The following is a 16,865-nucleotide window of genomic DNA, read 5'->3' as shown; positions in this document are numbered from 1 at the left end:
AATGTGACTGAATTAACACAATTCTTTAAAAAAGAGTGGGCCAAAACTCCTCCATAGTGATGTAAACGACTCATTAGCTGTCTACACAAATACTTTATGAAAAGTGTTGCCACCAAGTGTGGCACACCCCGATATTAATTTACAAGGTAATTACTTTTCTACATAACACCTTTTTATCTTTTTCTTTAATCAATGAAAATATTATTTGAAAGTGTATTTTGTAATTAGTTAATGCTCTTCTGCTTTTAAAACTGGTTTAATTTGAATCATGTAAATGTTATAAAAAAATAAGAAGCAATCCTCTAATTAAATAAAATCTGACTTATAGAAGAAAAACATAGAGATTTTGAATAGTACTCCACATTATAAAGCCCGCTGGTCAATTTTATTGTTTGTAATTATATTGAACTTCTGTGTTTTTAAGACAATACATCTACACTCCGTGTCCGTTAGGCATCTTGGGATCATTCTGTGGTTCACTGAGTTTCCTGACTAGGACACAGTGTTTGTTCCATTTATACTTCTTTCCTAAAATGCTCTTTGTACGAATAATATAACCACCATCCCTCCCAGCGCCCTTTGCATTTCAAAAGTTGTAATTTGATGAGAACAAAGCAAGGATCTAGTCTCATCTCTGTTTACCCTGACCTGAGATTGCTCAGATGTCAGCAGAAATGTGTCTCGGGTCAAACTGATTGTCGGGTCATTGCATCAATCAAGAAAGTTCTCAATGCATCTTGGGATATGATCAACAACATCAGGCAACTCCACATTTTTACTCACTTAATTGTAGAGAATTTAGCTGATATCTTTGAGCAGTTATCAAACAATCTTTTGTCATTTAGAAGAATCACAAGATCCAATTTAAGTTACTCAACAAACGACCATGTCAGATTACTTGTAGATGGGAATGAATGAGATAAATCAGGCATGTGGTGTGCAAGGAAAACATTATCAGTTTCTGTCATTGTGCAACTCTGCTCAGCTTGAAAGGAAAGAGGATTACTGAGGATGAGACACAGGGGGGAGAAGACAGTCCTATAAATGCAAAGCAATTACAGGTCACTGTTAGATTTTCAACATGTTACTAAAAACACTTACCAAACTTGTTAGGGTATGTTAAGACAGACATGTGTTAAGACAGATATGAAACCTAGGAGCTCCCTGATAAAGGTGCTTTAAAAGAAAGTGAGCCGATGCTTTATAGACGATGGCCTTGCATTTATGCAAATATATCAGCCCTACATAGATAAACCACATCTGCCTCAGACTGACTATCTCATTAATTATTTTAAAATCAAAAATTGTCTTAGCCAGACTGACCAAGAAGTTTTATGTTTTATGTATAAAATATGACTGCAAAGTTACCGATTCATGGTAATTGGACATAAGCCATGAGTCATGTCAGGTTCTCTGAGTGAGAGCAACAGTCAGAGTCTGGTTTGACTCCTCAATCTTGATGAGATTAATGGCTAACCTCCCTCTGGCTGCTCCATTTAGGGAGCATGTCAGGTTTTTTCTTTGAATGAGCACACTGCTGCCTCAGTTCTGACTTGCAAACATCCAAAATACAACAATGTGCCAGTATGAGCACCTACATGCATGTTGAATCTTTGCATATGTCAGTCATGTGGAAGGTAGGCTATGCCAGTTTTGCTTCTGTGAGGTCAGACCTTTTTTTTTCCTGTCCCCCTCAGACACCTTGCCTCTGACCTCAATCCCTGCCAGCCAGTTGTCACGGCTTCTAATGGACGGCCTGTAGCAGTTCAGGTTCTCGGATGTCACTGAAAGACCTGTGTGAACTGGTCATCCCTGTACTGACAGAGCTCCCTTCTGTCAGTACAGGGACCATTTAGTTGCGGTCAGTTAACGCCACTGTCAAAAAATAAGTTATCGACAGCAAGAGAAGTCAAAAACTACTTTTTTGTTTTGAGGAAGACAAACAACATACAGTAAATCAAGGAAGATTGACACTAGCTTTTTTCTTCCTGTAAAACACACATTTTATTGGCATCACAGCTCAATGAAGTGATCAGTTTAAGTCTCAAGAATTTTGTGGAGAGAAAATGGAAACCGCAACAAGCCTGCACCCAAAGTTATATAATAATGTTATTAAAATAAGAGGAGAAGCTACATAACTAAAATATATTGTTATGCACCAGTCAGTTGGCCACAGATCAGAATTAGACAGCTTTCCCTTAGTTAGCTCATGCTGATGATGACCAGAAAAATCTAAACATTTTTGTCCTATTTATTAAATACATCAAAGATTGTGCTTTCATTCCCTTTTTTAGTTTAATAAAAATCTGATAAAGGTTTGGGACAATTGTCCAGTAATGGACCGGCGACCTGTTCAGCGTGTACCTCACCTCTTGCCCGATTACCACTGGAGAAAGGTACTGTTTTCCCCCTGCAACCTTGCAAGGATAAGCTGATTTGGACAATGGATGGACTGATGGATATATAGGGACATTTGCTTTGAAGCATAATCCAAAGCAAATGTAATTCATTTATTTCCTTTTGAATAAAATCTACAAGCTCTATCAAAAACATGCAGCTTATTTATTTCTCTTACATGTGTTACAGTCTGTAGAATTAAATATTGGAAACTGGCAAATCAGTCAAGATCTCCTGAATTAACAGACAAAGCTATTTATTAAGCCTAGCAAATGATTTAAAGAAACAAATCTTAAATTCACTGGAAACAATACATATTTAGATCTTAATATTTCCTCCTTCATTGTGGATGACAACCCTGCTACATTCCATTTTGTGGCCAAATTGTGGTAAATTTCTCACACCTATTGCAAACCGAAGACAGTCTTACCACTTACCCAAAGGATTTCTTGCTGCTATTTTCTATGCTCCCACCATGGTCTTTAGGTAAAAACAGGCTTAAAAGTTTACACTTGAGTAGTGGAGTTGTAAATAGAATTTGGGATTTATCTGATTATTGTGCTTATATTTTACCATGAAGTTCATTCAATCAAAAATGCCTTAAAAACTAAGCAGGGGGCAGCCTTAGGGCATTCTAATATGCTTTAAGCCTTAGGGTTTAAAGCATATTAGAATGCAACATGCAACACCAAAAAAGCTAAAACAAAGTTGAAAAGCCGACACAAAAAAACAAACTTATTCTTTGTTGTGACGTTAATTTATCAGTGTTTACACTTGTGTCTGATATAGATTACTAAGAGCATTGCTAAACACCATCCTTTTACAAAAAACAAAAACTTTGAACCTTTCCATTTAATTATCACTTGCACAATGTTGCACAAATATTGAGGAGAGCAAAGTAATATAAATATGGTCTCCTTAAAATACATCTCTGCAGGCAAGAAGTGGTGTAACTGGATTGGTTTAGTTTCTATTCACTTGACCCATTTTTTCTTCTTTTTTTAGTATGAATTCCTACAGATACCGCAGTCTGTCCACCATGACTGGTTGTTACACAAACCCAGTCCAGATTTTCTATATCTGTGCGAGTGTTAACACCGCCACACTATTGGTTCCCGCTTTGCACCTCAGAGTGCTTTCACCTGGTTTGGAGCAAATGTTGGCTGATGTGTCATGTTCTTGTCCTGGTTGTCATAATAGAGACGCTCACTGGGACTTCTTGATGCCAATGGCTCCTCGGCCATCAACGCATCTTATATAACTCCACTTACATGGCAACAAGCCCAAGTGTTTCCAAACCCAGTTATTGCAGATGCTCAGCCCACCCTCCATTGGCTAATAATAACTTGGAGGATGATCCTAACATTTCTGATGATTTTGTTGCTTGTCTCTCAAAATGCTTTGTTTCTTGCACATTGTAGCATTTTTTTGGCCTTACAGGTTTTAAAAGCGGGTGGGGTTAAGGAGAGAGATGTGTTGATTGATATGTAATGGAAAAGTGTGTGACTTTTGAGTATGTTTCTATAGATCATAATGACATCTGACTCAAATAATAATATTTCTTAATATTTGTTAGTTACAGTACAGTACCTCACTAAAGTATTAACTTAACATTTTTCACATTTTATGATGTTACCATGACAACCTTCAATACATTTTATTGTGATTTTTATGTGTTGGAGCAAGACAAAGTAGCTCATAATTGTGAAGCGAAAGGAAAATGAGACATGCTTTGCAAAATTATTTACAAATAAAATCAGAAAATGTGTTTCATTTGAATTCAGCCCCCTTTAGTCAATCATTTTAGAATTACCTTCCACTGAAACTACAGCAGCAAGTCTGTAGGGGTCTTTCCTCAGTAGCTTTGCACATCGGAGACTTAGATTGACATTTTGATGATTTATTGCAAAATAGCCCCAGTTCAGTTGGATTGGATGGGAACATCAATTGTCAAGTCTTGCCAAAGATTCAGTTGGGTTTCTGGTTGGACTTTGTCTGGGCCATTCTAACACATGGATATGCTTCGATCTAAACCACTCCATTGCAGCTCTGACTAAATGTTTAGGGTCGTTGTCCTGCTTGAAGGTGACCCATTGCTTCAGCTGGAAGTATTTTGGAGCCTCTAATGGTTTTCCCCCAGGATTACCCTGTATTTGTTTCCATCCATGTCCCCATTAACTCTGATCAGCTTCCTTATCCTGACTAAAGAAAAGCATCCCCACAAATGTTGCCACGATGATGTTTTACAATGGCAAAGGTGTGTTTGAGGTTACAGTGTTAGGTTTCTGCCACCCACACTTAGTGTTTTGCATTTTGGCCAGAAAATACAATTTTTGTCTCATTTGATCAGTGCACCTTCTTTCACGTTTGCTATGTCCCCTGGAAGAAGATCGACCAGCAAATCTTGGCAGGTTTGCAGTTGAGCTATACTCTTGACATCTGTGAGATATTCAGAGGTTGAATTATCGCTTTGCTATCTAACCCTGCTTTTAAGTTCTCTACAACGTTCGCCCTAAGCTGTTAGCTGTGATTCCTGTTCTTCATGATGGTGTTTGCTCACTAATGTTCTCTAACAAGCCTCTAAGACCTTCACAGAACAATTATACATCTGTCGCCACACTTGCCGGAGTTTTGAAAATCACGTTTTATTTTCCTTTACATGATAGTATCTGGTTGTCCCATGACAAAATGTGAAAAATGTTAAGGACTTTATATAAATACTTTTGCAAGGCTCTGTAAAGTAAAGTTATTTACAATCTCGGAAGAATAATTTTAGTTGTTTTCACAATATTAAAAGCTCCCATTGTATTATTATTTCCGTTATTAGCCACAGCTTAATTGCTTGCATTCACTGAGTCAGGCCAGCAATAACTTAATCATAGGACTGCATAACAAGTTTAACTCATTTTATTGTTTTTCCTTTTTTCATCAGTTTCCAATACATTTTAGAAATGAACATGGGCTGTTTTGAATAAATTAAGGCTTTGGAAAGGCTCCTTTTAATGTTTTTGTAATCCGTAGCCTTTCCATCCATCCATCATGCCAAACTGTAGTAGATTTTGTGGCTCTGGAAGTGGCAGGGTATCATTTTTGTCTGAACCTTGTGCAACATTTTTATACTGCAATCTGTCACTTCCTTTGCACAGACGTCTGTCTGCAGGAAACAACGCTCAATACACAAGGGGTCTGATGTTATCACACAGAGATTCATAAATATCCAAATGCACATCAACCACAAAAATCCACTCGTTCATTCTGCAAACACTCATACATCCACCTCATGGTTACCTTGTTTATTTATGTTTATTTTAGAGAACATTGATCAATGGCAGTGGTAAACCCCAGAGTCCACAAACCTAAATTTAGTGTGTCTTGCATAAATAAGCTCGAAACTGGACTAAGTTACAAAAAAATGCATTTAAATTTGTCACTGTATAGCTTTTTCCAGTCTGGTTACATTTTATACCTGTCAAGATCATTACTTTTCACCCTTAACCTGAGATATTTAGCTACTTTGCTAATCATTCAGTTTTTCTGAGAAAGATTTTACAAATCGAGGATAAGCTTAATCCATGTTCGCGTCATAGACTTATTGCTATTGACCTGATTGTTATCCATTTGGTCAGAGGTCGCCTCTGTGTCTTTTCTTTCATGCTGGAATTGCTGGTGTAAAATTGCATTTTGACGGGTGAATGACGTAGATGAACACATTTTGTGACCTCATGCCGCTCGTCTTTCGACAGTATGGGCCTGGTGTTGAAGCTCAGAGTTTGCAGTTGTAGAACTTCTCACTCTCTGAGGAAAAGGCAGAAAGAAAGCAGAGAGAAGAAATGGAGTTGATTTTAAGTATAAACATATGTAGAGCATTTTTCCAAGACCTCTGCCTGAATGCAGGATTCATGGTCCTGTAGATTCCCAGGAGTTTTTCACAGGCCACCTCACCGCAAGCAAAGTTTCTCCACCAGCAGCTAAATCGGGCCATTCATCCTAGAGGAAGCACAAAAATGTCTTTGTTCGTTGAACTTGATTGGAGTATTTAGTTCAGATTCACATGGAGCTGGAAGATCTGTTCCATAAATCTTAAAAGTAGGTTCTTCCTTTATTGGCTCTTTAACAGGATTATGTAACTACTGGCTCGCCCAGATGGACGTACCTGTGGTTTCCAATCTGACAGGGGGCTCATTAGCTGAAGTAGCAGTGATTTATTCGGTTGCTTTCATTATATTGCTGCAAACTTACGCAATGATGCTTGATTCTGAGAAAACCAGAGTGTGTGTGTGGGTGTGTTAAACCTTCATACCACTGTCCAAAGAAAAGCATTTTTATGGTTGACAAACCAGTCTCACCTCAAGGTCAATTTAGACACAGCTATAGAGCTTTCAAGATAATTTATAGTTTGTAAATGCAGTTAACACAGTTTAAACTTCCAACCTAACTGAGCTCTTCAAGGACTTTTTTGCCCACTTCGGAACGAAATTAAACTAAAATAAACTAGTAATCAGTTCTTGGCACATTTGATCATTGGAAAAAAGTACTCCCTTTTTTAATTCTAGGGTTTTATGTATGATAACAAAAGATGATCTTGTTTTTTTTTTACCAATTCTGTTCATTACTTAGTTTAGTACCAATTTATAACAAATGTCACTCACCTCAAATGCAAATTTAATTTTGAGTGCCAGCTGGTAAAAAGTTATCTAGGGTGTACTTTATTTTCCAATTTGGCTTCTTGTTTTTTATGAATAATGGCAGTGCTGAATCTGTTGTAAGTTATGTGCTCTAAAGGTTAAATTTATATAATTAATTATCCATTTTAAACCTATGTTTTACAGAGGGTGTACTTTCTATGTACTTTGATCGTGCACAGAAAGTTAAATAACTCTGACATGTTCCATGGAAATCTATGTAGGGCAGAGGGGGATTCAAAACCACCAGGAGGACTTCTAATTTCTTAATTCTTTTTTGTTTAATTTTATCTTTCTGTAGACACGTAAGCTGACAAAAGCAGAACGGCAACGTTTCAGTGAGGAAGTGGAGATGCTGAAAGGGCTGCAGCACCCAAACATTGTACGTTTCCATGACTCCTGGAAATCAACAGTGAAGGGCCACAAGTGCATTATCCTCGTAACTGAACTCATGACCTCGGGCACGCTCAAGACGTAAGTATAGGCATCCTGTTAATGTCATTACACGTCTTCATTCGTTTTGTCTCAGATTGCTTTCCACATAACATTCATCTACAATGCTAAGAGAATAGTTGTGTCATGCCTGACAGCTTGTTTTCCACTTTTATAGTAGTTGAAGAGTAGAGAGCAGAACAAAGCTCTACTTTCAATTTTCTTGGAGCAAATTCTGTAAACTTGCTAAGTTTAGAACTTCCTTTTGCCTGTCAAAATACAGGGAGAAGTACTTTATGGCTCTTAAAAGCTTCCTCTTCACGCTGTGTTGTCTATGATATGTTTAGGCTGATGTGTTGAATCATATCCCTTTGTTTTAGGTACTTAAAGAGATTTAAGGAGATGAAGCTAAAGCTGCTGCAACGCTGGAGTCGCCAGATCCTCAAAGGGCTTCACTTCCTGCACACACGCACTCCCCCCATCATCCACAGGGACCTCAAGTGTGACAACATCTTCATCACAGGCCCCACTGGCTCTGTTAAGATTGGAGATCTAGGGCTGGCCACTCTCAAAAGTGCCTCCTTTGCTAAAAGCGTCATTGGTAAGTAATACCTGACATGAATGCGACCTATACAGAACACATTTGGTGTTACATGTGGTAGTTTTTATTTATAATTAGTATTGGAAGATCTTTAAAACTGAAACTCATTTTCTTGTTTGATTTCCATCAAGCAATCATAGACTTTGTGTTCAATTTTCTGCTAGCTTTAAAAAGCAACTTAGTACTCAAATTGCTCTTAATTTAGCTGGAAATTGCACAATCAAGTTCATTTAAAGACTTCCAGGAATGAGATTGAGAATGACTTGCTGTTCCCTAAAATTTAATTCAACGGTTTTAAATTAAACACTTTATAGTCTAGCAAAATAAAAAGGAAGCAATTTCACTTGTGGCATGATTTTGAGGCTTTTGGTTTTGTGCGTATACTGCTTTAGTGCTGTTTCTAACTATTAATTAAATAGTAATAACGTTTCCCTTTAATCAAATAACTAAACTGCTGTTTTTTTAAAATGAGCATGTTTCCCAATTTTTTGTTACACAGGGCTGTCTTGACACAACATTTTATTTTGTGGTTGGGATGTTTCTGCAGTTGCAGATGGTTTTTTTTTTTCTTCCTATCATGCTTCACATTCTTCTGCATTAAATACAAAGATTGCTTCCAGTTGCACCATAGACTTTACACACAGTTGTAAATATTATTCTTGGTTTGAAGTAGCAGCTTGCTCATAATTTGTTTTTACACTAAGAATAATAATAAAAAGAATTCTGACTGATTATGTTAGCTAAGTTATTATAATATAGTACAATTAAGATTTCCCACACTTTTGTTATGTGCATTGTATGTGTTACACACAATCTTTGTCTCTTTTATTGAAAAAATACAATTTGGAGGTTTCAACTTTTTTATTTTTCATAGGGTATTTCCATGGCCACTTTAACCAAACATCTACCACGTATCTTCACTTTTATTATGTGGTCCCGCTCAAAAAATGTTAGAATAGTTTAACAAGAACATTAAGCAACAATAGAATGTTTATCATCTTCCAAAACTACTTCAAAGGCCAACATACAGTCACTCAAAATGCTTGTTTGTTGTAAATAAATAATGTATGATCATTATTCTCTGCAACATGCATGCTATACGAATTTATATGCAAGATGATAATAACACAAGTTGCTATAATACAGTCATTTGTTTTGCCTTGCATTGCTTTTAAATTAAGCAATGCAAGGTACATGAAATGGAATCCTTCTGACTCTTCTAATTGCATATAAAGTACTGCAGATAATCAATTGTTAGACTGGGAGAAAAAACAATCTCCATAAACTATTTGCTACTTAAGCTTCTTTTCTCATCTGTTTCTGTATATGCTTTAGATCTCTTGTTTTATAGCCTTTTAAGGTCAGAGTTTAGAGGGCCTATTTATACAGTCATATAGTAATAAGTCTGTATTGTATTTGTAACTTGCTGAACACTTTGATCAATTTATGTCCCTTAATTCCTGGCAGGAACTCCGGAGTTCATGGCCCCAGAAATGTACGAGGAAAAGTATGACGAAGCAGTGGACGTCTACGCCTTGGGAATGTGCATCCTGGAGATGGCCACTTCTGAGTACCCGTACTATGAGTGCCAAAATGCCGCACAGATCTACCGCAAAGTCACCAGTGTAAGTAAAGCTGAGAAGCAGAGCCACCTCATTTCCCTCCTATGTATTTAACATAATAGTCCACAAGACATTTCAATCGTCAAAGGACTGAAAGTCATGCCTGATAAAATATGGAGCACTATGACATTTTTCTGCTTTCAGCCTATGATTAAGGTGGAGCCGTGCACATGTTTTACCCATTAATTGTCTGCGTAAAGCTCCTGTTTAACTGGTCCTGCCTGTAACTTTCAAAAAAACAAACCTTATGTCACAATGTTTGAATAGAAAACCAAATACTTGACACCTATATTTTTCATTTCTGACTAAATGTTTTGGGGTAAATATTTTTTCTTCAAACACAGGTGTAACTATTTTATTTGAAAAGTTAACTCATGACCATTAATTTAATTAGGTTAAAAAACACTTTATCCTAATAGGAAATTAAAAGTTGCATTGAGCTGAACTTTCTTCAAAAAATCATTATAGATGCTGTTGATGGTGGGCAAGAAGGATTTCCTTTAGCTTTGAGTGTCTCGTTGCTGAAAAGCGCTATATAAATAAACTAACCTTACCTTACCTTACCTTACCTTACCTTACCTTACCTTACCTTACCTTACCTTACCCTTACCCTAACCCTAACCCTTACCCTTACCTTACCTTCAGGGTTGTCCAGTATATACTTCATTTTAGGCAGCATCATTCTTTGCTCATCTCCAGAAGCTCCAGAACAGAGCCAACCGTGTTTATCAGATAGTTTATCTTTCTTTGGTCACTGGCTCTGATGCTGCCATCTGATGATGGCAGAAGAGATTGCACTCTCCATATCAAAGTATAAAAGATATGCTGCATCTTATTGTGAAAACTAAAAAACATACAGTTTCTCAGGAAATACAGTCTCCTCTGTCTTGTTGTATACTTGTGTTTATACTTCTCCATCACCTTTCCTTCCCATACCATGGGAATACAAAATGGTTCACAACCTCATCTGAGTCTTTTTTTGTTGATGATAGGATGCTGTCTTGTACTGGAAATCTGAGGTATACAGAGCGAAAAGAAATTATGAGAGCACCTGGTTGGACAAACAACCCTTCAGTCTCACAAACTGTGATCTGTTAATCAGGTAGTCACTGATCAAGGTGATTGTTGCGGTGTCCACCTGAGTCTTCTGGAGTTGATGCTGACATAGTAAATAAGCCTTAATTTTGTAATTTATGTGCTTGTCTTCCCCTCTCCTTCTCCATCCCATTTCCTGTCAGTCAACTTACAAAATAAAGGCCACAAATCTTTAAAAAAAAATTGAATAGGATAGAAAAATTCTTTATTGTTCTTATTGTAACTCAGCGGCGAAATTCAGGTGTACTAGCATGACTGAGCTGGAGGAAGAAACATTTGATCTGTGATAGGAAAGCTGCATGTCAAGAGGGTGTGGAAGGTCTCATTGGTTGAACTTGCTCCTGAACTGAATCGAATTGAAAACTGTGTTCAGTTCATTGACTCTAACCAGACTTCCATCGATCTATTCCTCATGGACGTGATCATCCTGTGGCACTGGTGAGGTGTTAAAGAAGCCTTAGTTTCACTTTTTGGATTGAATTACTCAAGTAAATTAACCTGTCAATGCATTGCAAATTGTAATTATTTCACTGCTCTGATAAAACCTTGAATTCTGCAGGGTAGTTACATTCAGGAATCAAAAAAGTTTGACTTAAAAAAACACTGGTAGACTCTCAGTTTTTCGTGCTTTTTTTGTGTACTTATTGCTACAATGATGGCAAAGCGGGCCAGAGCAGGCGATGGCAGAATTATATGTTTTGGAAATAGTGTCTCACTCTTTACTTTGCAAAGAAGGCTGTTTCGTTTCCCGTGTGTCACGTACTAAAGGTAAACAGAGTCTGATGGAGGCTTGAAACTGAGGCTGTGATAACTGCCAGTATGTTCGAGTGTGTCTGGCTGCTTCCCCAACACAAGCATTATAATGTTCCCTGTACCGTTAGAAATGCTTAGCCTTGCTACATAATAAAGAAGTCCAGCTGTTTCTCCTCATTTATTTGGGTTTATATGAAACCTTGATTATGTGTAGGTTAATTTCTGTGACAGTTATATTTTTTGAGACATTAACTACAAACATAAAAATTGTGTGGTTCCCTCCCCAAGCCACAAACTACTGTTTGAAGTAATTAGCTAATTAAACATTCATAAGTAATAAATTAACATTTGAAATAACACAAAGGACTCTTGTTCTTGGATGCTGTTAACAGACCCTGCTTCATAATTTGCCAAAAGAACCGAGAAGGTGGGGTGCGTTGGTTTCCGTTTGTTTGTGTGTCAGAAATATTACAGACAACATCCTGAACAGACAAAATTACATTTCGAGAAGAGGTTGTGCTTAAACCTTTGAGAAGGTTCTGAAGAATTCTGTTTTTTAATAGAAAATCAGCAGAAAACTGCTTGAAAACCTTGTTTGCCAAAGCAAAAATGCATTTTCATTCCTTCCACTCCTGATATGTGGCTGATTCCACGTTTCACCTTTATGTTGCAGATAAAAATCTTATTATGAGTAAATAATTTGCTATCTTGAGAAGATTTCTCTCCAGGTATGATAAACTCCAACACTGATGTTGTCTAATACGGCCAGGCTTGCCATAGAAGCTTTACTTGATATGGTAGCAGCCAGAGCTTATTGCTCCTTTATCAACAAACCAGGAAAAAGGTATGAGCTTCCTCATTGCAAAGGATTTTGTCACGTTGCACCAAAGAGAAGCCAAAAATCAATAAAATTGAATTATTCTTTATATATTAAAATTTTATTTGTAATCGCACATTGTAGGGTTCTGTTTAGTGGATTAAACTGAAAATGGCAAAAGGTTTGCTGAAAAACAGAAGGTATAAATTCATTAATTAGTTATTCAGCCAACTTCTGATATACATTTGTATCTAAATAAATTCCAATTTCATGGAAAACGTCAGTAATTCAGTTTAGAAGGATACACTCTTATGTGGATTTATTGGACACAGCATCTTACTAGCACTTATTTCTGTCATGGCTCATAGCTGAGGAATACCCCCAAAAACAATTGTCTTTATAAAAAATTTCGGAACGAGCGATATGGAAAAAAAATGTATCGTGATATTTTCTGGCATTTATTACAATCACGAGCAAAATGATGATAAAAATATTTAGCAATTCCGTTTTTTTGCTATGCAGTTGAAATCAGATATTCAGTGTATGTAAATATCTGGTTTGTAAAAAGATGCACAGCGTGTGATTCCCACAGTCCTGTCATTAAATTTGAATAAAGTTTTACTGTTCAGTTAGATAACTGAAATTATTTATGTATGCTAAATGACCAAAAGCTTCTGTCAAATTCAGTTTACCTAGATTTCTTTAGTACATTTAACATTATGGGTATCCTTCCACAAGCTTTTGAAAATATTTTCCTGGAGTTTTGGCCCATTACTCCTGACAGAACTGGTGTAACTAAGAGTGGTTTTTCTGCCCACAAATTGTCTATGGGACTGAGATCAGCACTTTGTGATGGCAACTCCAAAACATTTATTTTGTTGTCTTTAAACAACTTTGTAACAGATTTGGAGGTATGCTTAGGGTCATAGTCCATTTAGAAGAATACGTGTGTGTCTAAGCTTCTGTATTTCCCATAAACATTTCTGTCCTTGTGATGCCATTTATTTTGTGAAATACATCAATCCCTCCTGCATCAAGAGCTTAACGCAACATGAAGCTGCAGCCCCCGTCCTTCGCTGTTACAGTATTGTACTCAGGCTTGCATCCTTTTCCCTTTTTCCTGAAAATATTACAAAGGTCATTATTGCCAAGCAGTTTAATTTTAGTTATATCAAAACCTACAAGATTGTACCTCTGTGCATTTGGAAACTGGAAATGCCAATTTTTCAATTTGTCATTACTTATGAAGCTGGCAGTTTACAGAGTGCTGCTCCCAGGCATATTAGTGCAAAGTAGAGTGAACGGAAAAAGTGCGGTAGAAAAAGTTTGAGAAGGTTCTGAAGCAAGAGACATTCTTTTGGGAATAATTTACACACTTTAGGTTGTATAAAAGCATTGCACCAGCTGGGTATTAACCTCAGAATTATAAATCTTTTAATAAAGACATGTGTTTGTTTCTTTATTCAGAGGAAATTCCACCAGTCGGGATGACACTAGCATATTTCTCATGATCTTATCCAAACCTATCTGTCACCACAGGAAAGGGGCAGAGTCACAAATTTGATTTAGATCAAGGAAGAACTGATTTATCTTGAAATGTCTCATTATGAAGCTGGCTTAAAAAAGAAACCTTGACGCTCTGAAGAAGAGAACATTTTACATGTTAAATACCAATAAATAGATATTGGGTGTCTCCTGTTTGTGTTTTTACTCTTTAAACTTTAACTGAATTAGGCTGAAAGGTTTCTGTGTGTAATACCCATCGGTCCTCCAAAGATAAAAAACAAAAAAAACAAAACAAAAACAAAGATCTGCTCTTTGTGTATTTGAGACAGGAAGCCAGGAACATCTCTGATAAATTACATGGCATTTTTTGGCATTTTTTATATGTGGTGACGTAGGACTCTGCCTTTTACTGGTAAATAATTATGTTTGGGTGTTGGACCTAACATCTTCCGGATGCTTGCGTATCTTCGGGTCATGCATCTTTCTAACCGTGCCTTTTTTCCTGTGTTATCGTTGCTTTTGCAGGGATTGTAACTCTTCTGTGATCTATCTGTGTTCTCTTGATAGCATTCAGAGGACTAGCTTGGCTTGCCCATTTATTTTCCTTTGTGTTTCAGGTACAAAGATATAGAAAAGAGAGCATTCTGTTTTTTGCCACTTAATTTGTAAGCTCCTGGTGTGGTCTTCTAATGGTGCTGGTGTGATCGCTCACCCAAATGTCATTCTGGTTCGCACTCATGTCACAAAGCAGATGACTGCAACAACATGCACAGATTGGAGCTCTGGCTATTACTTTTACTGGAGAAATGTGCTAGTGATAGATAAATGTCCTCATTATTCTCTCGTTCTTTCCAAAGACAAATATGCAAGGGTTGAATAAGTTGTTTTTTTAAATGGATTACATGTAAATTGGCATTCATTTTTGTGTTTACAGGGCATTAAACCTGACAGCTTCTACAAAGTTACAGTCCCAGAACTCAAAGAGATCATTGAGGGCTGCATTCGCATGATCAAGGATGAAAGGTAAAAACAAAAACATATACAGTGGCTTGTAAAGGTATTCATACCCCTTGAACTTTTCCACATATTGTCACATTACAACCACAAACATAGTATATTTATTGGAATTTTATGTGAAAGACCAACACAAAGTGGTATACAATTACGAAGTGGGAAGAAATTATACATGATTTAAAAAATGTTTTACAAATAATTGCATCTCCGCCAGAGTTACTGAAATACATTACTAGGTTACTCTGGGCCTCTTGGCTGCTTCTCTGATTAACATTCTGCTTGCCTGGCCTATTACATTAGGTAGGCAACCATTTCTTGGTAGTTTTGCAGTTGTGCCATACTCTTTCCATTTCCAAAAGATGGATTGAACAGCATCTGTGAGATGTTGCCTTCTGAAAGCCATTGGGAACACTGGACTTTATTTAGAGGCACCGGAGCATGCCCCATTTTTCAGATTTAAAATTTTGAAACATTTGGATGGCCATATATCATTTTTCTTCAATTTCACTACTATTTACTACAAATCCTAAAACTAATATTAACTAATAAAATGTATGTCAAGGTTTTTTTTGTTATGTGATAAAATGTGAAAGATTAAGGCATATGAATAGTTTTGCAATACACTATATTTTTAGTAATAACCCAGACTCATGTGTCTACTACAAATATCTTTCTCTAAATTTAAAAGATTTGTGGCATTAGGTTAAACAACATGAAGCAAAATACATTTCCTCGCTTGTACTTCAGGTACACCATTCAGGACCTTCTGGAGCACCCCTTCTTCCAGGAGAACAACGGTGTGCACGTGGAGCTGGCGGAGGAGGATGACATGATGAAGCCCGGCCTGAAGCTGTGGCTGCGCGTCGACGATATCAAGAAGCTTCACGGAAAGTACAAGGACAACAATGCCATCGAGTTCCTCTTCGAGCTCTACAAGGATGTGCCTGAGGAGGTGACTCAGGAGATGGTAGGGTGGCACAGAGTGATTTGACGTCATTTTTACAGCTTTGCCGACCTAGTTTGAAGCAGCCTTTAGCGTGGAAATATTGTAATTGGTTCTAGATTAAAGCAGAACAGATGCAGGGACAGTTTCAGTTAACACAGAGGTGTTCTCTGAGTCCTGGTCCTGATTGATGATGATGGTGCCTTTTACTGGCCTTTCAAGAAGAAAGATTTTGGAGTTCGTTTAGACCCCTGATGTAGATAAAGCAAGAAGTTCTAATTGTTGAAGAGAGTATCTGTTGCTCTAGGTAATGTTTCTCTGAATGTGTAGTGCTATACAAAAGCTTAAACTGCTACCTTTCATAAGGGCTGGGTCAGCAGTTATTCAGACTTTCTGTGTGTCTTCTCTGGGATTATTTTCAACTTTGGCAGCATTTTACCCTCATTATCTGATTCTTTTTCCTAACATTGAAAGCATTTTATGCAAAGAGCAATGTGGACTAGTGGAGGTGAACTATTGTTGAAAACCTCTAGAAAGCTGCGGGTTAGGCAGTGGTGTGCAGGCATTAGCCATCAGATCAATCAACCTACTAACATTAAAATAATGTTTATTTGCTAATAATGGTACAGATAACCGTATTCACAATAATTGTTGCTTTTCTGTTTTAAAGAAAAGTAAGTTTTGGATAGTTATGAACCACTGGTGTTTTACTGTTAATGTTCCATTCAACAACAAAATGAAAAGTAATTTGGTTGTTTTAAATTTTTATTTCAAATGTCTGTAAAACTATAAAACTACAGAAGTTTAACAATTTTCCATCCATCCATCCATCCATCCATCCATCCATCCATCCATCCATCCATGCCTAGTAATAGTTTAATTAGATTTTTTGCACTCTTAAAAATGACTCAGTAAAAACTCTGGAAAGCTCAGTGTGGAAAGTATGGAATTTTTATCATAAAAATGTGTAGAATCCCTTAAATTATGTAAATGTGCCACAGTT

The 16,865-nt window shown here is 37.0% G+C and overlaps 1 protein-coding gene across 4 annotated transcripts in view; it reads left to right on the top strand.

The window, feature by feature from the left end:
* wnk4a (WNK lysine deficient protein kinase 4a) overlaps positions 1-16,865 on the top strand; it is a 75,443-nt gene that overhangs the window by 24,080 nt on the left and 34,498 nt on the right. For 3 of the 4 annotated variants that reach the window (XM_047377231.1, XM_047377228.1, XM_047377232.1), the window contains exons 3-7: positions 7,381-7,553; positions 7,892-8,112; positions 9,580-9,737; positions 14,840-14,928; positions 15,667-15,886. In XM_047377231.1, the coding sequence (XP_047233187.1) occupies positions 7,381-7,553; positions 7,892-8,112; positions 9,580-9,737; positions 14,840-14,928; positions 15,667-15,886 (861 nt within the window). The remainder of the gene's footprint in view (positions 1-7,380; positions 7,554-7,891; positions 8,113-9,579; positions 9,738-14,839; positions 14,929-15,666; positions 15,887-16,865) is intronic. The other variant, XM_047377229.1, reaches the window with a different exon arrangement.

This window comes from Girardinichthys multiradiatus, chromosome 10 (genome assembly GCF_021462225.1).
Source record: "Girardinichthys multiradiatus isolate DD_20200921_A chromosome 10, DD_fGirMul_XY1, whole genome shotgun sequence".
Lineage (NCBI taxonomy): Eukaryota > Metazoa > Chordata > Actinopteri > Cyprinodontiformes > Goodeidae > Girardinichthys > Girardinichthys multiradiatus.
The sequence above is the reverse complement of the archived record's forward strand: the minus strand, read 5'-3'. Positions and strand labels throughout refer to the sequence as shown.